This window comes from Schistocerca americana, chromosome 6 (assembly GCF_021461395.2).
Source record: "Schistocerca americana isolate TAMUIC-IGC-003095 chromosome 6, iqSchAmer2.1, whole genome shotgun sequence".
Lineage (NCBI taxonomy): Eukaryota > Metazoa > Arthropoda > Insecta > Orthoptera > Acrididae > Schistocerca > Schistocerca americana.
In genome coordinates, this window is record NC_060124.1 from 428,440,232 (window position 1) to 428,464,384 (window position 24,153).

Consider the following 24,153-nt stretch of genomic DNA (forward strand, 5'->3'; position numbering starts at 1 on the left):
ATTATCCTTTATCTGTAAAGTGGTGTAGAGAACTAAAGAATGTCAGCAAACTCCAGGAACGAAAGAGTGTAATGTTCCTAGTACAGAAAGATGGAGAAGAAGAGCCATTAGGAAAGCGCAAATTCTGGTGAGGGACAACAGGACAAAGGTAAGTGTGATACTCATATCAGTGAGAAGTCTCTGTGCAGGTCTGCACGCGGGCGAGTGAACGTGAGACATCCATGGTGCCTGGAAGCGTAGCTGCGCTGTCGAGGGAACAAGTTCACATGTAAAATCCTGGCAACTGGAGCTGCAGTCATTATCCCAGAGCATCTAGCAGTGCAAGCTGCAAGACGCATATATGAGAGAGCATTGCAGTGTTCCTATACAAGTGTCTTAGTGTGGGCGCGCAGATTCAAGAACGTCACCCACCACAGTGACATTGTTGTTGGTTCACTTTACATATGTACTCAATCCAGGAGTGAGCTGCAGAGAAAGCACTGCAACCAGCTTTAGGCATGGTGATCACACTAGCCATCACCGCTCCTGACACCATACCTGGATCAGTTGGTGCTCATGCTAGGACAACTGGACCTGCAGCACCAGCCCCAACCCTGGTCGGCAGGAGAGCCCGAGGGCACCATACGTCTGGAGGCTGTCCACATGACCAACCCCCACCTCACCACAAAGGAGCATCGAACTTGAGGGCACCTAGATGAACAGCCTCATCTGCACCACCACTGCCTCCAGCTTGACAGCTCAGGATTGCTGGACTCACAGCAGAACAACCTCCCAGACGACCTCTAAGGGTCACTTTCGGCCCTGCGGCCTACAAGTATCCGATAGCGTTATCGATACCACACCGCCAGAGATATCCACGCAGCTGGGGGAGGTCAGTCACCCAGATGCAGCGTGCCACTGCCAGCAACAAGACGAAAATTTCAGATACCCGCTCCGTCACCTGGGCGTGGACAAAAGCCTCGTTCCACAGATGAAGGAAGGCCAGCACGGCAGTACTTGTCACTTGTGGTTCTACTCTTGCACGCTGCCTACTTACGAAATCCATGGGTGTAATTCTACGACGATGAATGCTGCAATGTTACTCACACTTTTCTCATGGACTCTATTTCGATTATTTGTGATTGTGCAATTGACTAGTCTTGATGAACTAGTTTTTGATGTGAATAGACTGTTATTACTCCAATAAGTGACAATTTGCGTGTCGTTTTAATGCTGTGTAGTCGTGCCTTAATGTGTGGCTGTGAGCAAACACAGTTGGCGTTGAGGGAGCGGCATCACCATAAACAAGGCGACCAATATTGTCTACAGAAAAGGCAGATAGCCATTCCACAGTTAATGGAGAGCAGCATCTACCTTGTATTCGAGGTGGAATTGCTCTGGCTGAAAATGGAAACTATGGCAAAGTATCCCAACCATCAATATGACATATCAAAGAATGCTGCACATTGTGTGGTAGCAGAAAATAAACTTGAAAGTGTGTTGCCTATAAAATAGCAAGTAATGTCTGACACACACTGTTAGGTCGTTGCAGAGTATAGATGTGAACACAGAATAAATGGACTCGAACCAGTATGGAAAAAAATACGAAAAGTCCAATGTATTCATGTGCTTAAGACACTTATAGCTCTATTCTTGTTTTGTTGGCAAGTTGACTATTTCTGAAACAGTATTTTCCTGTGTGTGTAGTGGTGTGCGTTGATACTTTGTGACAAAGTAGAACACATTATTATTACCGTGAAGCATATGGACAATCAGTGATGATAGGTTCCTGCAGGGGTTGAGATACAAAAGTCGATGCAAACAGTTAGTCCTAACAATTAAATTTAAGAGCAGAATTGGTTTTTTGTTTAATTAAGAGGAATAGTGTTAAAGTAATTTTTTCCAGTTTAAGTGCATTTCTTGTCGAGTATTAATATTATTAATTAAGCGAAATTAGTTTCATTGGAAAAAAATACTATTCTTGTTTGTTGGTGTACTTGTATGTTCGTTTTGTTTAGGGTAACCAGCATATTCCTTATCATTATTTTGATTTTGTTTTATAGGATTTTCTTATCTAGTGTAAAGTATAATAAGAGTTCTAGGTATAAAATTAAATAAGAAATACAACCTTTTATTAAAAATACCTAAACAGCCTTGGTTGATGTACCTATTAATGCCTTTTTTATTGTGGTACCGGGATATTTCATGCCATGATTTAGTTTTCTATTGGAGATGTGACTAAGTAATATAGATTTGCTAAAGAAGGTTTTAAATGGTGGAGAGTAGTATGGCTCAAGTTGTGTAGTGTAATTTACTTGTTAGTGTACATGTATGGACCCTTTGTGAATGGTAGCAACCATATTGCTTATCATCATTGTGTTTTTCTTTTGGCCAGGTTTCATGACAAATATTAAGTATAGTAAGAGTTTTAGATACAAAATTAAATAACATGCACAAATTTTAATGAAAAATACCTACATAATCTTTGTTGGTGTGCCTATTAATTGCCTTTTTTGTGGTAAAGGAATCTTTCATGACATGAACTGGTTTTCTGTTGGAGAGGTTTACTTATATTTGACTATGGAATATGGATGTGCTAAAGGAATATTAAATGCTGGTGCATAGCTATGGGTCAAGTTGTGCAGCGATTTTCTTTTGGAGGAGTTTTTTGTCTAGTGTTGAGTGTAATAAGAGTTTCATATATAAAATTATATAAGAGACACTGGTTTTAGTGAAAAATACTTACATAGTCTTCATTGATTTACCTATTAATGGTTTTTCATTGTGGTACAGGGATCTGACATGTCATGATTTAATTTTCTATTAGAGAGGTTAGCTTATATGTGACTATGATTTATGGGAAAAAATACTATTCTTGTTTTCTTGTGTACCTGTGTGTTCTTTTTGTGTAGGGTAACCAGCATATTTCTTATCATTATTTTGATTTTGTTTTATAGGGTTTTCTTATCTACTGTTAATTATAACAAGAGTTCCAGCTATAAAATAAATAAGAAATACAAATTTTAGTGAAAAATACCTAAATAGCCTTTGTTGATGCACCTATTAATAACCTTTTTGCATTGTGGTACTGGGATCTTTCATGTCATGATTTAGTTTTCTATTGTAGATGTAACTAAGTAATATAGATTTACTAAAGAAGGTTTCAAATAATGGAGAATAGTTATGGCTCAAGTTGTGTAATGTAATTTACTGTAGCGAAATTTACTTTTTAGTGTACATGTATGGACGGACCTTTTGTTAATAGTAGAAAGCATGTTGCTTATCATCGTTGTGTTTTTCTTTCATCTGGGTTTCATGTCAAATATCAAGTATAATAACAGTTTTAGATACAAAATTAAATAACAGGCACAAATTTTAGTGAAAAATACCTACATAGTCTTTGTTGGTGTACCTATTAATTGACTTTTTTGTGGTATAGGAATCTTTCATGACATGAATTGATTTTCTATTGGAAAGGTTAACTTATAAGTGACTATGTAATATGGACATGCTAAAGGAGGTATTAAATGTTGGAGCATACCTATTGGTAAAGTTGTGCAGTGAAATTTATTTGTTAGTGTATGTGTATGTTCCATTCTTTTACAGTAACAAGAACATTTGTTATTATCATTGTGAATTTCTTTTGGAGGAGTTTTTTTGTCTAGTGTTGAGTGTAATAAGAGTTTCAGATATGAAATTATATACGAGATACCAGTTTTAGTGAAAAATACTCACATAGTCTTCATTGATTTACCTATTAATGGTTTTTTATTGTGGTACAGGGATCTGACATGTCATGATTTAGTTTCCTATTGGAGAGGTTAGCTTATATGTGACTACGTTTTATGGGAAGAAATACTATTCTTGGTTTCTCGTGTACCTGTGTGTTCTTTTTGTGTAGGGTAACCAGCATATTTCTTATCATTATTTTGATTTTGTTTTATAGGGTTTTCTTATCTACTGTTAATTATAATAAGAGTTCTAGCTATAAAATAAATAAGAAATACAACTTTTAGTGAAAAATACCTAAATAGCTTTTATTGATGTACCTATTAATAACCATTTTGCATTGTGGTACTGGGATCTTTCATGTCATGATTGAGTTTTCTATTGTAGATGTAACTAAGTAATACAGATTTGCTAAAGAAGGTTTTAAATGATGGAGAGTAGTTATGGCTCAAGTTGTGTAGTGTAATTTACTGTAGTGAAATTTACTTGTTAGTGTACATCTATGGACCTTTTGTTAATGGTAGAAAGCATATTGCTTATCATCATTGTGTTTTGCTTTTCGCTGGGTTTCTTGTCGAATATTACGTATAATAAGAGTTTCAGACATAAAATTAAATAACAGCAAAAATTTTAATGAATAGTACCTTCATAATCTTTGTTGGTGTGCCTATTAATTGCCTTTTTTGTGGTACAGGAATCTTTCATGAGATAATTGGTTTTCTATTGGAAAGGTTAACTTATATTTGACTATGTAATATGGATGTGCTGAAGGAGGTATTAAATGTTGGAGCATAGCTATGGGTCAAGTTGTACAGTGAAATTTATTTGTTATAGTATGTGTGTGTTCATTTCATTTATGGTAACAAGAATATTTGTTATCATCATTGCGATTTTCTTTTGGAGGAGTTTTTTGTCTAGTATTGAGAGTAATAACGGTTTCAGACATAAAATTATATAAGAGACACACATTTTAGTTAAAAATACTTACACTCTCTTTGTTGATTTACCCATTAACGGTTTTTTATTGTGGTACATGGGTCTGTCATGTCATCATTTAGTTTTCTATTGTAGAGGTTTGCTTATATGTGCCTACGTGTTAAAAGAAGTATAAAATGATGGAGAGTAGTTGTATTTCAAGTTGTGTAGTCAAATCCTTGTAACTGCTAAGGTAATTATTTATTACCAAGTATCCCACTCTTTTACGATGGAGGAATGCAATGATTGTGTATTATGTTGGAATTCTATTAAATCCAGTTAATGCCCATTCACCGATGTGAATGGTTCATGATAAGTCTGTGAGCCTTAGAGTAGCAAGAATCAATTCCGCCGCCTTACCTACCCTACCCTGACTGTTTGAAGCAAAGTGTTTTCGTTATCATCGGTTTGTAGGGAACAAATCCAGTTAGACATCGAAAGGAAGAGACAGGTTGATGTTCAGTTTTACAATATGGGAGGAGAATTTTAATTGGTGCCTGTGGAGTTTTCGTGGGAACAGTAGTGGCACCGTGAATACTGGGCGAAATGGGTCATTTCTGCAAACAGCTCCTGTTGTGATAGGTGTCCACAGGAACTCGTTGGTGAGCTCAGCTACAGTGCTTGCTTATGTCCCAGGTGACATTATGTGAACTTGTAGAGGCTTAGTGAGTCTGGGGAACACTGACGCTTTAGCAGGTAGCGTGAACTACGCAGCAATGGTTCACCACTTCCACATTAGGCGTATGGTTGAAGCGACCTAAACGAGGGAATACCGAAGACGTGGCCCATTGCTGCTGTCTCCAAAATTGTTCCAGACGATTCTTATTAGCAGTTCCGAGGTATCCAATATGTGGGTTCGCAACAGGGAATGGCAAGCACATCATTGGTCAACGAGGAGGAAAAAGTATCAAGGGGTAAGAGACACCCTTGAGTTGGAGACACAGCGTGGCAGTGCTCCAGCGTGAGCATGGATCGAGAGAGAATAAAAGATGATGTGGATGTAACTGTGTAGAAGTACAGATTTGGGTAGCAAATGAGACGTCTGATAGATGAAATGATCAGGCACTATTATATTTCAGCTGAATTAAATGAGTTTGATTCAGTGGAAAATATTGTTAGGCGTTCTCCTACAAGTGCAGATATAGCAAGAAGGAAATTGCTTCAGGAGAAGTAGCCTTGTAACCTTTCGATAGCAGACTGGAGATAAACGCGCCATCATTTAAATTCCTTTCCAGAGCCGGGGTAGCGTTGGTAAATGTGGGCACAAAAGCCTTTGTACTGTACTGTTACTTTGTTGTTCTGTTTCTATTTGCTAGTTTCCATCTTAGTAGTTTACCACCTTGTTAATTTTAATATACCATTTTGTGGCCAGTCTTGTATGATTGTTCATCTCTCACATTCCAACTGTAACGAACTAATGCACGTGAAAAGACAACTGTAAATTTTCTTTACAATTTTTTTAAATATACGCTATATATAAATATATATAAATAAATTCTCTGCACAAATTTTGTAAAAATTATTAAGCAATTTACTTTATACTGTATTCGAAATTTGTAGAATATATATAATGTTTTATACACTGGGCTTTGTCAGGTCATAGAATTGTAAAACTGTTGTGAGTAAGTGGATTTCCAAAGTTCCTTGTAAACGCTACAAAAGGACTGCATGAGACCTGCTCCGAGGTTTTCCCATAGTTGATTGTAAAGAAGTGCACTGGACACATGTTGTGTTTGCCTCTGTGTGCGAGGCAAAGTGGAACAACCACGAATTTGGCAGTGGTCACATGAAGAGACATCTTAATGGCTTCAGCTAACTTGGTGTTGTTAGACAAAAGTTCCAGCCAGAATTACCCCACATCACTCACAAAGAGCCAGAGAAAGTGTACACGAAAACCCGTCACCACTGTAATCTAGATGTTGACAGTTTGAGAGGAGTATTGTTTAGACTGTTTAACATGTACAAGGCAAGCCCAGTGCATGTATTGGTTAAATAATAATAACACAGTTGTTCTAATGCAATTATAATTTTGTCGAAAGTGTTTTTCATTATCCTACTGTCATTATTACCTGGGATAAGTTCCTGCACCAAATCCTAATTACAACCGAGTATCATTGGGTTAATGAAATAACCTACATTTATGTATAATGTAAACGAGCCACTGAGTTTGTTTGCAATATCAGTTTTAAAGTAATCTCGCTAGCTGAATTGGCTTAACGACTAAACTGTTTCCTAAAGATTGCCAGTCCTAAATTTGAATAGTAATCAGTACTATCAAATTAATTCAATTATTTTTATGGCAATTAATGCCATGAACCTTTTGTATTTTTCTAATACGTTAATCGTGTTTGTAAACCGACTTTGTTGTGGCTTGACATCCAGTATTCCAATGTTGAATAATAACTTTGAGTGCAAAATTATTTCATCTACATCTACATACATACTCCGCAATCCACCATAAGGTGCGTCGCGGAGGGCACCTCGTACCACAACTAGCATCTTCTCTCCCTGTTCCACTCCCAAACAGAACGAAAGAAAAATGACCACCTATATGCCTCTGTACGAGCCCTAATCTCTCTTATCTTACCTTTGTGGTCTTTCCGCGAAATATAAGTTGGCGGCAGTACATTTGTACTGCAGTCAGCCTCAAATGCTGGTTCTCTAAATTTCCTCAGTAGCGATTCACGAAAAGAACGCCTCCTTTCCTCCAGAGACTCCCACCCGAGTTCCTGATACATTTCCGTAACACTCGCGTGATGATCAAATCTACCAGTAACAAATCTAGCAGCCTGCCTCTGAATTGCTTCTACGTCCTCACTCAACACGACCTGATAGGGATCCCAAACGCTCGAACAGTACTCAAGAATAGGTCGTATTAGTGTTTTATAAGCGGTCTCCTTTACAGATGAACCACATCTTTCCAAAATTCTACCAATGAACCGAAGACGACTATCCGCCTTCCCCACAACTGCCATTACATGCTTGTCCCACTTCATATCGCTCTGCAGTGTTACGCCCAAATATTTAATCGACGTGACTGTGTCAAGCGCTACACTACTAATGGAGTATTCAAACAATACACGACTCTTTTTCCTATTCATCTGCATTAATTTACATTCATCTATATTTAGAGTTAGCTGCCATTCTTTACATTAATCACAAATCCTGTCCAAGTCATCTTGTATCCTCCTACAGTCACTCAACGACGACACCTTCCCTTACACCACAGCATCATCAGCAAACAGCCGCACATTGCTATCCACCCTATCCAAAATATCATTTATGTAGATAGAAAACAACAGCGGACCTACCACACTTCCCTGAGGCACTCCAGATGATACCCTCACTTCCGATGAACATTCACCATCGAGGACAACGTACTGGGTTCTGTTACTTAAGAAGTCTTCGAGCCACTCACATATTTGGGAACCACTCCCATATGCTCGTACCTTAGTTAGGAGTCTGCAGTGGGGCACCGAGTGAAACGCTTTCCGGAAGTCAAGGAATATGGTATACACTTCATCCACGGTTCGCAAGATATCGTGTGAAAAAAGGGCGAGTTGCGTTTCGCAGGAGCGATGCTTTCTAAAGCCGTCTGATGCATGGACAGCAACTTCTCTGTCTCAAAGAAATTCATTATATTCGAACTGAGAATATGTTCGAGAATCCTGCAACAAACCGATGTTAAGGATATTGGTCTGTAATTTTGAGGATCCGTCCTTCTACCCTTCTTATATACAGGTGTTACCTGCGCTTTTTTCCAGTCGGTCGGGACTTTACGTTGGGCAAGTGATTCGCGATAAATGCAAGCTAAGTAAGGAGCCAACGCAGTAGAGTACTCTCTGTAAAACCGAATTGGAATCATATGTCATTCAGAGAAGTTACTTCAATATTTTCGGGGAGATTAGAACTGTAGATTTGTAATGGTAAGCATTATTGTGTCGCAACTCCTTTTCATTTTCTTGTACAAGTTATGTAACTCACAATAGTTACTGTACAAATCATAGTACCAGCCATTATTCCAAATTTGGCAGAACATGTATTTGTTTAAGTTAGAGTAACTTCATTTTCAATCGAATATGAATATTTTACGTTTGAACTCACGGGACATATACAGAGTAATTAATTGTTTACGTAGTGGAACTGTATGTAGTGGACTCGAGGCCATTGGTTCTGCAATATTCTTCTTTTTACTTTCGCAGATAGTGAGCACTTCTACATCTCCATTGTGACTGGCACTATCTTTATCGAAATTACTGAGTAGATTTATTTGAAGCTGATGGGGAGACGAGACTGTTGTTTTCGACAGTATTTGTAGATTGCCTCACCTTGTATCACTTTGGCTTCGGAAGCGATTGCCTTTTTTTAAGAACTTTTAGGCAAAGAGCACATACACTCCTGGAAATTGAAATAAGAACACCGTGAATTCATTGTCCCAGGAAGGGGAAACTTTATTGACACATTCCTGGGGTCAGATACATCACATGATCACACTGACAGAACCACAGGCACATAGACACAGGCAACAGAGCATGCACAATGTCGGCACTAGTACAGTGTATATCCACCTTTCGCAGCAATGCAGGCTGCTATTCTCCCATGGAGACGATCGTAGAGATGCTGGATGTAGTCCTGTGGAACGGCTTGCCATGCCATTTCCACCTGGCGCCTCAGTTGGACCAGCGTTCGTGCTGGACGTGCAGACCGCGTGAGACGACGCTTCATCCAGTCCCAAACATGCTCAATGGGGGACAGATCCGGAGATCTTGCTGGCCAGGGTAGTTGACTTACACCTTCTAGAGCACGTTGGGTGGCACGGGATACATGCGGACGTGCATTGTCCTGTTGGAACAGCAAGTTCCCTTGCCGGTCTAGGAATGGTAGAACGATGGGTTCGATGACGGTTTGGATGTACCGTGCACTATTCAGTGTCCCCTCGACGATCACCAGTGGTGTACGGCCAGTGTAGGAGATCGCTCCCCACACCATGATGCCGGGTTTTGGCCCTGTGTGCCTCGGTCGTATGCAGTCCTGATTGTGGCGCTCACCTGCACGGCGCCAAACACGCATACGACCATCATTGGCACGAAGGCAGAAGCGACTCTCATCGCTGAAGACGACACGTCTCCATTCGTCCCTCCATTCACGCCTGTCGCGACACCACTGGAGGCGGGCTGCACGATGTTGGGGCGTGAGCGGAAGACGGCCTAACGGTGTGCGGGACCGTAGCCCAGCTTCATGGAGACGGTTGTGAATGGTCCTCGCCGATACCCCAGGAGCAACAGTGTCCCTAATTTGCTGGGAAGTGGCGGTGCGGTCCCCTACGGCACTGCGTAGGATCCTACGGTTTTGGCGTGCATCCGTGCGTCGCTGCGGTCCGGTCCCAGGTCGACGGGCACGTGCACCTTCCGCCGACCACTGGCGACAACATCGATGTACTGTGGAGACCTCACGCCCCACGTGTTGAGCAATTCGGCGGTACGTCCACCCGGCCTCCCGCATGCCCACTATACGCCCTCGCTCAAAGTCCGTCAGCTGCACATACGGTTCACGTCCACGCTGTCGCGGCATGCTACCAGTGTTAAAGACTGCGATGGAGCTCCGTATGCCACGGCAAACTGGCTGACACTGACGGTGGCGGTGCGCAAATGCTGCGCAGCTAGCGCCATTCGACGGCCAACACCGCGGTTCCTGGTGTGTCCGCTGTGCCGTGCGTGTGATCATTGCTTGTACAGCCCTCTCGCAGTGTCCGGAGCAAGTATGGTGGGTCTGACACACCGGTGTCAATGTGTTCTTTTTTCCATTTCCAGGAGTGTAGTTATACAGATACAGTCGAATGGCTGTGACGGTGTAACATGACGATTGAAGTTCTTGTGATATGAAGTAGTCAGATGGAATAGGAGCCTGCTTTAGTCTCACAGGGTACTCAGTATTTTGTGATGTTAGTGACACTAATCTGTTACATACGACATATACATAGCGCAAGCAACAGGCCTATGATTAGCCTTAGAGAAAGAAAAGCATGTAAGAAAAAACAGGTAAGTTACAACTAGGTATAAAATAACTACACGAAGGACTGGGTGAGGACCCGTTTTCGCAAATTTTGTGAAAAAGTTCCGGGGGGACGTATTTAAGTAACGAGGCGAAATTATTGAACCAAACTGCCTTCACCAGGAAATCACAGTAGTATTAGAATGGAAAAGTTACAAAGAACACGTACCTTATAAGTAGCGATAACGTATGCAGGGAGCTGGTGAGGACACTATAAATAGCCTGAATCATAAAATTTGGAAACATACCGGAAGTTGACAGATTTAACAAACCAGATCGAATTATTGAACCAGGAAAACTAATTAGAACTGAAAAGTAACAAGGAACAGGTAAGGTACAAGAAGGCGAAATATATTAATTGGACTGAATGAGTATTTCACAGTCAGTTAGTATCACAAAATTTGCGAATATCTCCTTGGTGAACAGGTTTAAATATCTAAATGAGAGGGCTTTACAATCAGCCCGTGCCATAAAATTTGCAATATATTGCAAGCAGTAAGATGTACGGGCAGGCGAAATTAAAAAGAAAACAGTGTGTCCTAAAAAAGAAGCCACAAAAACCTAAAAAAAGCTGTAAGGTTTCATTAAATAAGTAAGATGCAAGTAGGTATAATACATACAAAGGACTAGGTCGGTATTCTATAAACAGCCTCCAACGAAAAATTACATAATATATTTAGAGGCGACAAATTTAAGTAATCAGTTGAAATTATTGAATACAGTTGTCTTAACGAGGAAACCACAAAATAAATAAGGATTGTAAACTAACAGGAAACAGGTAAGTTAAAAGTTGGTACAGTATATATGCAGAGGGCTGTATTAGGATTCTACAAGCAGCGTATTTATCTAAATTTGGGAATATGCTTCAGGTGGACAACTTAAAATCTCGAAGTTATATTATTGAGCAGGGTTCACTTAATCATTAAGGGAAAGCAAATTAATCAGGACTGCAAAGTTAGAAATAACAGGGAAGTTACGAGTATGTGTATTTTGTGCAAGGGGCTGGAACAGGATTATACAATCAGTATGTATTATCAGATCTGGCACATGTTCAGGTGAACAGATTTAAGAGTATGGACGATATTACTGAAAAAGGCTGACTTAATCAGGAAACCAGGAGAAAGTCAAATTTACAATGTTACTCATAAGATGTAAGATACAATTATGTCTAATGTATGCTCAGTGCTGGGTGAGGATTCTACAAACAGCCATCATCGCAAAATCTGGAACATATTCCAAGTGGAAGGATTTAAGTATTCACAAAACCGCAAAACAAATCAGAATTGGTAAGTAACAAGCACCAGGTAAGTTACAAGTATGTAGTATAAATACAACATACTGGATCAGGATTCCACAGTCGGCCCGTATGACAAAATGTGGGAACATATACCGTATTAAAGTAACTAGGTGACATTATTGAATCGAGCTGTTTTTAGCGAAAACCACAATATGAATTCGGTCGGAGAGATTACAAAGGACAGGTATACTATAAACAGGCGTAATGCATGCAGAGTGCTGATATTACAAGAATGCTGTATCATAAAAATTGATAACGTATTCTAATTGGAGATATTTGAGTGCCTAGACCGAATTATTAAACCAGGAAACCACAAAAAAATCAGAATTGATAAATGAAAAGGAATAGGTAAATTGCAAGTAACAGGAATACATGCATAGAATGGGATGAGGACGACATAACCATTCTGTATCACAAATTTTCGGAAGGTTTTCTGAGGAGACAAATCTAAATAATCAGGCGGAATTATTGCACAGAGTTGTCATAAACAGGAAACCACAAAATAAATAAGAATTGGAAACTAACATTGAACACATGAGTTACAAGCAGGTGGAATATATACAGCAGGCTGTAATGAGCGTTCTACTGTCAGCCTGTAATGCCACATTTGGGAATATGCTTCAGGTGGACAGATGAAAATATCAAGTGGAAATTAATGAACTGGGCTATCATAATCACCAAGGGGCAAACAAAGAAATCAGAATTGTAAAGTTAGAAAAAATTTGTGTAATTTATGCAAGAAGTTTGATCAAGATTCATAAAGTCAGCGAGTACTACCAAATTTCCAACATATTCTAGCGGATAGATTTAAGATTCCTGGAGATGTTACTGAACCAGTCGGTCTTAATCAGGAAACAACTCTAAAATGAAACTTGCAAACAAAGAATAGGTTATACTCCATACGACGAGAGAAGAGCTCTGACAGTTGGCCTTGGCGCAGGTGCTTCGCGCATCCACGACGGCCAATCAGATCATGAACATTTGTTTACGTTATTGTGGCTACGCCCCAGTGTTGTTGTAGTGCTGGGCGACCGTTGGTTCCAGTCAGTTGCACCACGTGCTACGTTCAGGTTTGTGTGTATAGGTGTGCATTCCGCTACTTCTGTGAGTTTCTCGCTGTGTATATGAGTGGAAAAGCGTGTATAAGTGTGTATAAGTGGAAAATGGCTGCCTATAGTGCAAAGAAGAGGGCTTTTGGGAATTGAGCTATGCTAAAATCCCAAGCACGCGAATTTATATACAGATTGCATGTTTACTTTGAAAGGGAAAGGGACAATGGTGAGCATTTGATATCAGTGAGTAAAGTGGTTGACAAGAGTGGCAGAAGAATTGAACGTCTCTTCAGCGACAGTGAAGAGAGTCACAAATGATAAAGAGATTGCTAATTCAGCTGCGAGCCCTGTTATTGTGATGCCTGGAAAGTCAAGGGAGAGACCGTGTCATGTGAGTGAAACAGACCACTTTGCCAAAAGTGCTATCAGGCAACACATACTTACGGACTATAGCAGGAAGGAGTATCCGACACTTAAAAAGTTGATGACATCTCTGTCGGACAGTGGTTTGTTCATAGGCAGAACGACAAGTCTCTCCACTGTTCTGAAAAAAAAAACTGGCTTCCGTTGGAAAAAGTGCTCAGAATGAAAGGTATTAATGGAATGCGGAGACATTGTAGCATGGAGATGTCTTTTCCTGTGCAATTTGCTAGAGTGAATCCGGAAAATGTAATATGGATTGACAAAACATGGGTCAACGTGCGTCATGAACGTTCCGTCGTATGGACAGACGACACGCGCCACAGAACTGTGAGTGTGCCATCTGGTAAGGGAGGGCGACTAATTATAGTTCATGCTGGCTCTATGAACGGTTTTGTGCCCGTTGCTATGATGATGTTTCAGTCAAAAAAAAAAAACTGTCGACTACTATGAGGATATGAATGCAGATACATTCAAAGACTGGTTCGTTACCCGTTTGCTTTTGTAATGGACAATTTGCCATACCATTCTGTACAATTAAATAAGGCACCAACGGCTGCTGCAAGGAGACACGAAATATTCAGCTGGTTGAAAGATAGTAAAATATACTTTGAACAGAATATGCGGAAAGCGGAACTTCTGGAATTAGTGAAACGATATAAGCCACAGAAGACGCATTATATGATTTATACATTAGCGGAGAACTACGACCGCAAAGTGTTCCACCGTACCACTGCCATTACAACGCAACTGAACTCATCTGGGCTCAGAGAAAAGCAGATGTTGCGGAGCGAAACAAAACCTTTACGTTGCGAGACACAGCGAGGCTGGTAAATGAGGCTGTTACACGAATAACACCAGAAAATTGGAAGAACGTCGTGAACCACGTATGGAAAGAGATTACATGGTCAGACATAGAAGAAGGTGTAATAGAAGAATCCGTTCGTAATATTGTAATTTCTTTATCAGACGACAAGGAAAGCAGCAGCAAAGATACCGAAGACTATGAGCTTGTGACGAGAGATGACCAATCAGATGACGATGATCTTGGGCTTTCCGTTCTCCCGCATGAAAGATAGAAGTAACGTCTTTATTCGATATTTTACACGTATCGTTTGTGCACTTTGCTTTACCTTGTTAATGTTGAAAATCTGTTTGTGTGCAAATTTTATTTTGGTTGGAGCCATAGTAATGGTAGTTTTTTTAATGATATTACCGCCGTTTGACGGTCATAATTTTTATTTTATTGTTATACGCTCCAGAGTTCGGCCATAGGCCGTTTTCAGGTACAGTAACTTATTTATCCGACTGGTATGAAATACAGGAAATCTGAATCATATAACGATGAAATAAAAATTGTTTAGTCGAATGGATGCAACAACATTAAAGAAATTTATTTATATGTGTGTTTGTGTGAGGTGATGTCCGCCGCTCGTGGTCTCGCGGTAGCGTTCTCGCTTCCCGAGCACCGGGTCCCGGGTTCGATTCCCAGCGGGGTCAGTGATTTTGCTGCCTCGAGATGACTGGGTGTTGTTGCGTCGTCTGATTCATCATCATCATTCATCACCATCACGGTCGGAGGAAGGCAATGGCAAACCATGTCCAATAGGACCTTGCCTAGTAAAGCGGTGCGGGTCTCCCGCATCGTTCCCCTACGCTCTGTAAAGAAGCATGGGACTTCATTTCCATTTCATTGTCTGAGGTGATAAACACTGGTTGCGCATGTGAAAAAATATTCCATCAAGGAACACATCGGTCAGCAGAATGTTGCCCCTACAGGAAAGCTGCAATGAATGATGCCTCATTGTTAGGTTGCCCAGGCCGAAGGGTGGGATGGGAAGGTCTGTCACCCCGATCGCCCCACCACTGGTTCGCTGTCCGTCCATGGTGAATATTGGCAACTGCGCTGCCAGCTATCAGAACTTTTCTCTCGATGTATGGAGTATAGGTGCAAGGATCAATGACAGTCGCAAAGGGACAGGCAGGAGGGAAGATTCTAGAAATAGCCCTCATCTCAAAATCTGAGCACGTATTCCAAGCATACCAATTGGGGGGGGGGGGGGATGTATTAACAAAACCACAAAACAAATCAGTATTGGAAGGTAACATGTAACAGGTAAGCCACAAGTAGGTGTAATACATACAGTGGACTGGATGAGGATTCTACAGTCAGCCTGCGTCACAATGTTTGAGAATATGTTTCAAGTACTTAGCTCAAAATATCTAGGTGAGATTGTTATACCAGGCTTCTTAATAAGGAACTACAAAAAATCAAAATTGCAGAGTTACAAAAAACATTTAAGGTGTAAGTGTGTGTAATACATGCAAAGGGCTGAGTGACGATCTCACAAACAACCCACATCACAAAAATGTGAAAACATATTCCAAGTAGATGGATTTAAGTAGCCTCAAAACCAAAAAACGATTCGGAATTGGGAAGTATCAAGGAACAGGTAAGCTACGGGTACATGGAATAGGGGCCTTAATTTTATCTATTGTTGTCAGTATTTCTTCCGTGAATCCGTTACCTTCATAAAGTAAATAACAACCACTTTCAAAAACAATCGTGGTTTTATTTTAAGGGGATTTTTCATCATTTTATGGAATATATCAACAGACTGAATGAGTATATTAGAATATGTTTGTATCATAAAATGTGGGAACCCAGCGGACATATCTAAATGACTGGGTGTTATTACTGATCTGAAATGTCATAACCAGGAATCACAATATACACAAGAAAAAGTTACAAAGGCAAGGTCACGTACAAGTATGAACAGGTAACACGTGCAACGGACTTGGTGAGCGCTCAAGAAAAGGCCTGTATCACTGAATCTGGGAACATATAACAAGTGGACCAATTTAAGTACCTAGAAGAAATTACTTAACCGAGCTGTCATAGCTGGAAACCATAAAATAAATGTGAATGGAATATCTACAAATCACAGGTAAGTTACAAGTAGGTGGGATGGGTAAGCATTCTATAAGCAGCCTGTATCATAAAATCATGGAACATGTATCAAGTGGCCAGATTTATGTATTTTGATTGAATTATTGAACTGAGCTGTAACAACTGGAAGCAAAGCAACTAAATAAGAACTGAAAATTTGCAAAGAAAAGTGAGTAGGCAATTTGTGCAAAGGGGTGGATGAAACTTCTTCAAACAGTCTTTACCACAAAAGATGGGAACATAAATTAAGTCTACAGATTTAAGTGTCTACATGAAATTATCGCACAAGGCAATCACAGAAAATATTGGAATTAAAAAGTAACAACATACTAGTAAATTATGAGTAGGTTAAATGTATACAAAGGATTGGCTGAGGATTTTACAATCAGACTATGGCACAACATTTGGGAATATGCTTCAAGTGGACAGCTTAAAACATCAATGTCATATTACTGAACTGGGATGCCTTAATCACCAAGGGAAGACAAGTTAGCCAGAATTGGTAAGTAAGAAATAATGGGAAAGTTATGAGTATGTGATGTTTATGCAAGGAGCTAGATAAGTATTATACAATCAGCCTGCTTCACAGATTTGGCACATGTGCAAGTAGACAGATGAAAGTTTGTAGGTGATAATATGGAAACAGGCTGTCTTAATCTGGAACCTACGAAAAAATAGAAAATGCAAAGTTACGGCATCAGCCTTCTCAGAAAATTTGGGAACATATACCAAACGAACGTATTAAAGTATTCACAAACCAACAAAACGATTCAGAATTGGAAAGGAACAGCGAACATGTAAGCTACAAGTATGTGGAATTTATGAAACATACTGGATGAGGATTCTAAAAATCAGCCAGTACCGCAAAATGTGCGAACATGCTCTAAGCGGACATATTTAAGTAATTAATGGAAATTATTTAACTGAGCTTCCATAACTAGAAACCAAAATTTAAGTAATAACTGAGAAGTTGCGAAGATTAACATGCAGTTATGTGCATTATGTGTTGAGATCTAGGCAAGTATATGCCTTGTATAAAAAAAGCTGGGAACATACATCAAGTTGAAACATTTAAGTATCGAGAAAAAAATTATTAAAGCGAGTTGTTATAAAATAGAACTGAAAAGTTACGAAGAACAGGTAAGTTACATGTACATGTAATATATGCATATGGCTGGGTGAGGATTCCACTAATGGTCTGTGCCACCAAATCTGGAAACATGCATCAGAAGCACAGACTTAAGTAATTAGAGGAAGTTATTAAACTGATCTATCATAGCTCGAAACCACAAAATAAAGGAGAATTGCAAAGTTACAAAGCTCAGGTGAGTAAGTAATATACGCAGAAGTATGGAGGAAGATTCTGCAAACAGCCTTATCACAAAATTTGGAAACATATATGATGTGGACAAACGGCCTTGACACAGTGGTAACATCGGTTCCCATCAGTTCACTGAAGAAAAGTGCTGTAGAGGTTGGCTAGCACTTGAATGGGTGACTGTCCTGGTCCGTCAAGCGCTGTTCGCAAGCAGCCTGCACTCAGCCCTTGTGTGACCAATTGAGGAGCTACTTGATTGAGAAGTAGCGGCTCTGCTCACTAAAACAAGGGAAAAACAAAAAGTCTAGATTGCAAAGTAAATTTCTTTAAAAAATGCTTCTCTTTAATATCAACCCAAGAATCTTCTTCCTCAGTTTTATCAAAACATAACAATGTGTACAACTTGTTTTCTTGAACATTAGTTACTACACGAGACTGGAAGTTCCATGTATTTGAAGAGACAGAAGGAATTCTCTTGTTGCAGAGTGTCCTTAACAATTCACTTTCCTTAGGCGATGAAGTGAAAACCATTGTAAAACCAGAAATATTTGAGAAGAACAATGTAAAAGACTTTATGATTTTGCTGCAAGCATTCTGAATAATGAAATTGTGGGCATACTTGGCATATGAGCAAGTACTCTGCATCAGAGTCTGTACTCCACCACGACTGCTCTTCATTAGAGGGTCGCTATCGTATGCCTGAGCAATGAGTTGTTCTTGAACCTTGAAGAGTTCTAGAGTTCTTTTTAGAACCTCACTAAGCCGACATGCTAGCCTATCATTAATATTTTCGAAGAAAAAGAATTTTTCAGCAGTTTTTTCCCCTTAGTATACTGCAGTATAATGACATATTGACTTCTGCTCGTAATAGCTATAGTTTCATCTGCCTGTGTAGAAACAAAAGTGGGAGCACTAATGTCTTTCATCAGTTCTTCAATGTAAACTTAATACATGCACTCTAAAAGTTCCTTTTTGTATCATGTGTGACATATCTTTATGTACAGAAATAGTAGAACTGCTGAAGTGGTCAGTGCTCATCTTGTCAACATTTCCTTGAAGAGATAACAAATCTAAGAAATTGCCACAACAGTTTGCTGACTCCTATTTTTCGTTGTGAGCCCTTGGTGGTAACTCATGAGCACCACAAAACATTAAGCACTCTACTATTCTGTTCAATATGTGTCTATACTTCTTAACTAATTCATAAAGTTTCTGAAATGAATTTTATACGCTGAATCAGTCTGAGCAGCAATTTAACTGAGCCAAACACTCCATATTTATAAGGATTTCTTAACTGTAGTCCACTTTCTTCGTGTTTCTTAATTCGTTCACTTAAATGCTTTAGATCTTTACAGCTGACTGTTGTCCACAATCCTTCACCACCAAAAAACAAATAGTAGATACAAAATAATTTTTGTTTCTCTTTACTCCTTGTTAACTAAGACTTTTTACAGAACCATGTGTTCCAGAAAGTTCTCTTCTTCTTTCCATCGTGTTTAGACATCAAGAAATCTTTTGGTTGGTGCGTGTCTAACCACTTGATTCTCAGCTTCTCTTCGATACTTAATAAATGATAGGGCGTTTTAAGCAAACAATCTATGTTATTCATTTTAAAATCACTGTTCGAACATTCGAGTTTCAACCACACAGCTCCAGAATACAGAACACTGTGGAGAAGTGGCCTCATTCGCTGTTTACCAAATTTCTCGTTGATGAATTGCAATAGGGACGGGGGGAAGGAATGCAGTAAGGCACGTGACAGCAATTACAGTTAGGCGCATGTAGACAGGTGGGCAAGGGGGGAGAGTGGGAATGTGACAGGGACAGCAGGGTTGCTGGGGTGTGGGGAAAGAAGGGTATGGGTTAGGTGGTCTGTCCATTGCGCCTATTCGAACTGGCCCTAAGTTACACTAGGGCAAGGGCTGAGGTGGAGAGAGAGAAACAGCTTGGCCACGTCGCTGCACCTGAAGTTTTAGGAGCTGGTGGTTGGGGAGTAAGGAATATCTGCCACTGGCGCCATGGCATGGCTGGGGTATAGGGAAAAACAGATTCATCACTGAAGAATGGTATGCTTTGCGTGTGTGTGAAGCAGAGAGAACTGCGTGTGACCACATCTGGTTTGTAAACTATATTGTGGCACAATCATGTCGTACTCGAACTGTTAGATATAAAACTGAAAGAAAAAATATATCAAAATTTTTTATGGGGCCTAGACCCTCTGACCCTTTGGAACAAGTTGCCACTGAAGTGTAATATATGACAATGGATAGTCGAGTATTCTATAAACAGCCTGTATCATGAAATATGCGTTCGTATATGAAGTCGACAGATTTAAGCATCTAGACGACATCCTGAACCAGGAAACCACAAAAAAATCACAATTTAAATGTAACAAGGAACAGGTAAGCAAAAGGTTGGTGGAATATATCCGATGGACTGGTTTAGGATTCTACAATCAGTCTGTAGCACCAAATATGTCTCATGTTTAAGTAGAAACATCTAAAGTTCTAGACAATATTACTGAAACAAGCTGTCTTAATGAAGAAACCAAGAAAAATCAACATTGGAAAATTACAAAGTACAGGTAAGATGTAACTATGTGTAATATTTGCAAAGGGCTGCATAAGGACTCAACAAACAGCTCACATCACAAAATTTGAGAACATATTCCAAGGGGACAGATTTAAGTATCCATAAAATCACAAAACCAATCACGACTGGAGAGCAGCACTGAAGAGGTAAGTTAAAAGTGAGTGCAATATGTGCCAAGGGCTGATGAGCATTCTACAATCAGCCTGTATTGCAGCACTTGGCGTATGATTCAAGTGGACAGATTAAAATATCAAAATGAAATTAATGATCCAAGAGCCTAACAATGAAATCATAATTGCGAAGCTAGAAGGAGTGGGAAAGTCACAAGCCTGCGTAATTTATTCAAGAGGTGGAACAGTATTCTGCTGTCAGCTAGTATCACTAGATACAGCATATGTTCAAATGGACAGCTATAACATTCTAGGCTATATTATTGAACTAGGCTGTCTTAAACAGGGAGCAGATACAACAGAAATGCATTGTTATGAAGAACAGGTAATATGCAAGTATGTGTAATATATGCAAAGGGCAGGGTTTGGATTCTATAAACAGCAAACATTTAAATATTTGAGCACATTTTCCAAGTGAAGAGGTTTCTGTATTAATAAAACCACAAAAGAAATTAAAGCTGAAAAGTAACAACGAATAGGTAAGCTACAGGTATGGGGCAGACATGCAGTGGCCTGGATGAACATCCTACAATCAGCCCCTATCCAAAATGTGGAAACATGTTACAAGCAGACACATTTCACTAACTGTGTGAAATTGCTGAAGCGAGCTGTCATATCCAGAAACCACTATATACACAAGTATTAAAAAGTTACAATGATTAAGTAACATACCCATATGTGGAATATATGAAAAGTGTTCGATGAGTATTCTATAAACAGCCCATATCACAGAACCTGGCAACATACATAAGGTGGACAAATTTATATATGTAGAGGAAATTACTGAACTGAGCTGCCACAAGTGGAAACAACAAAATAAATAAGAACTGATAAGTTGGAAAGAGTAGGGGAGTGCATAATTGTACAAAGGGCTGTATGAAGATTCTACAAACAGCCTGTATCATGAAATTTGGAAAGATATATCAACGTTACTGATCTAAGTGTCTAGACAGAATTATTGAAACAGGAAACCACAAAACAAATCAGAATTAAAAAGTAACAAAAAACTGGCAAATTACAAGTAGGTGGAATATACTGAATGGACAGAATTGAAATCCTAGAGTTGGCCTGTGTTACAGTATTTGGTAACATGCTACAAGTGGACACCTCAAAATATCAAGGTGAATGAGCTGGAACAGGATTCTACAGCTAAATTGTATCACGAATTTTGTCTCCAATTTCTCCCATTCAAATGGGCATATTTAAGATTGCAGATTATATTGCTGAACTAGGTTGCCTAATCAGAAAAACAGGAAAAAATCAAAATTGCAAAGTTACAGACACCTTTTAAGATGCAAGTATCAATAATATACGCAAAGGGGAGGTGAAGATTCGACAGGCAGCACTCGTCAGAAAATTTGGTAACCTATTACGAGGTAATGGACCAGGAAACTACAAAACAAATCAGATATGAAAAGTAGCGAAGAACAGGCAAATCACAAGTGTGTGGACTACGTGCTATAACCATCTAGTAGTGCAAATTTCTTGAACATTTTCTGAGGTGACAAATCTAATTAACCAGGCGAAATTATTGAACAGTGTCGTCTTAAAAGGAAAATAAAATAATTAGATATTGAAAGCTAAAGGCAACAAGTAAATTATAAGAAGTGCAAAGGATTATATGAGGATCCTACAATCAGCCTGTATTACAAGGTTTTGGAACATGCTTTAAGTGGCCAGCTTAACATATCAAGATGTTATTACTGAACTTGGCTGTCTTATTCACGAAGGGCCAAACGTAGGAACCAGAACTGCAACGTCAGAAAGAACAGAAAAGTTATGAGTATGTGTAATTTATGCAAGGAACTGTATAAGAATTCTACAACCACCCTTTATCACCAGATCTGGCACATGTTGAAGCAGATAGATTTAAGACTCTAGGTCATATTATTGAAACAAGCTGTCTTAATGATGAATCTAAGGAAAAATCAAAAGTGCGAAGTTACAAAAAACAAATGAGATTTATGTGTATTTAATGTGTTCAAAGAGCAGGTGAGGATTCTACAAACAGCCTGTATCAGAAAGGTGAAACGTATTTCAAGCGGACAGATGTCACTATTCACATGACCACAAATCGAATAAGAATTGTAAAGTAACAAGGAACAGGTAAGCTGTAAGAATGTGGAATGTACACAATAGAATGGATGAGGATTCTACAATCAGCCTGTATCACAGAATGTGGGAAATTCTCCACATGGACGTATTTAAGTAACTAGGCGAAATTATTGAACCGAACAGTCATAACCAGATACTACAACATAAACAGAAATTGAAAATCTACAAAGATTACTTGTAATTAGGTGTAATATGTGCAAAGGACTAGGTGAGTATTCTACAAAGGGCCTGTATCACTGTGCCTGAGGACATCTATAATAATTTGCGAATATACTTCAAGTGGACAGCTTAAAATATCAAGATGATATTACTGAACTGGTCTGTCTTTATCACCAATGATAAAGAAAGAAGAATTGCAAAATTAATAAGAACAGAGAAGTTACAAGCATGTGTAATTTATGCAAGAGCTCGCTAAGGGAATCTACAATTAGCCTGTATCATCAGGTATGCCACATGTTCAAGTGGACACATTCAATATTCTAGACAATATTACTGAACCAGGCCGTCTTAGTCAAGAAATCAAGAAAAAATCAAAATTCGAAAGTTACAAATAATAGGTAAGATGTAACTAGCTGTAATATATGCAAAGGGCCGAATGAGGATTCTACACACATCTCACATCACAAAATCTAAGAACATATTCCAAGTGGACAGATTTAAATATTCTCAAAACAACAAAATAAATCCGACCTGAAAAGTAACTGGGAACATGTAGGTTACAAGTATTTGGAATATGTACAATGGACTGGATAAGGATTCTACAATCAGCCTGTATCGCAAAATCTGGGAACATATACGAAGCCTACAGATTTAAGTATCTAGGTAAAGTTGCTGGAGCAGGCTGTCTTAATCGGAAATGCCTTGCACAAAATATTTCATGGGATGCTTACTTCATGTGCTGCTCATGTGTACGAAAGATCCTCTTACCAGGATACTTATTACATGTAAGCATCCACAAATGAGACCTAAATTCTACACTGCCTCCCTCATTGACGAATGATCCTTGAAATTATTTCTGAGTAGATGCACAAGCTACGACATCGTTGTGAAAAAAACAGTGACCCGTATATGTAATAAGTTTCCTTTAATTTGCGTCTACGGTCACAAACGTTTTGTTACAGATTACCGGTTTCGGTCTTTAATGACCATCATCAGATCTGTTTCATAAAAACAATGTTCTAATGTAGAGCAGCCATAGTGGCATCGTCAAATGTTAAAACGGAATCAGCACCAGCATCGTCAAATACACATAACATCACACGCACGATTCATGTTGTCAGCAGTACTTCTGTTTCATACGGTACTACTGTTTCATACAGTACAGCCCGATCGAAGTGGTCCCGCAGATTCTCGATTAGGTTTAAATCCAGAGAGACTAGTGGCCAGGGGAGTACAGTAAATTCATCTTGCTGTTCTTCGAACCACGCATGCATACTGTTACCAGTGTAACACACTGCATTGTTCTGATGACAGATACCATCGTGCCGAGGAAACCTAACTGCATG

The 24,153-nt window shown here is 39.3% G+C and overlaps 1 protein-coding gene across 1 annotated transcript in view; it reads left to right on the forward strand.

The window, feature by feature from the left end:
* The first annotated feature begins 497 nt into the window (after positions 1 to 497).
* Positions 498 to 24,153, forward strand: part of LOC124620187 (cilia- and flagella-associated protein 45-like) — a 219,547-nt gene continuing 195,891 nt past the window's right edge. The window contains exon 1 of the mRNA XM_047146857.1: positions 498 to 596. Within this exon, the coding sequence (XP_047002813.1) occupies positions 498 to 596 (99 nt within the window). The remainder of the gene's footprint in view (positions 597 to 24,153) is intronic.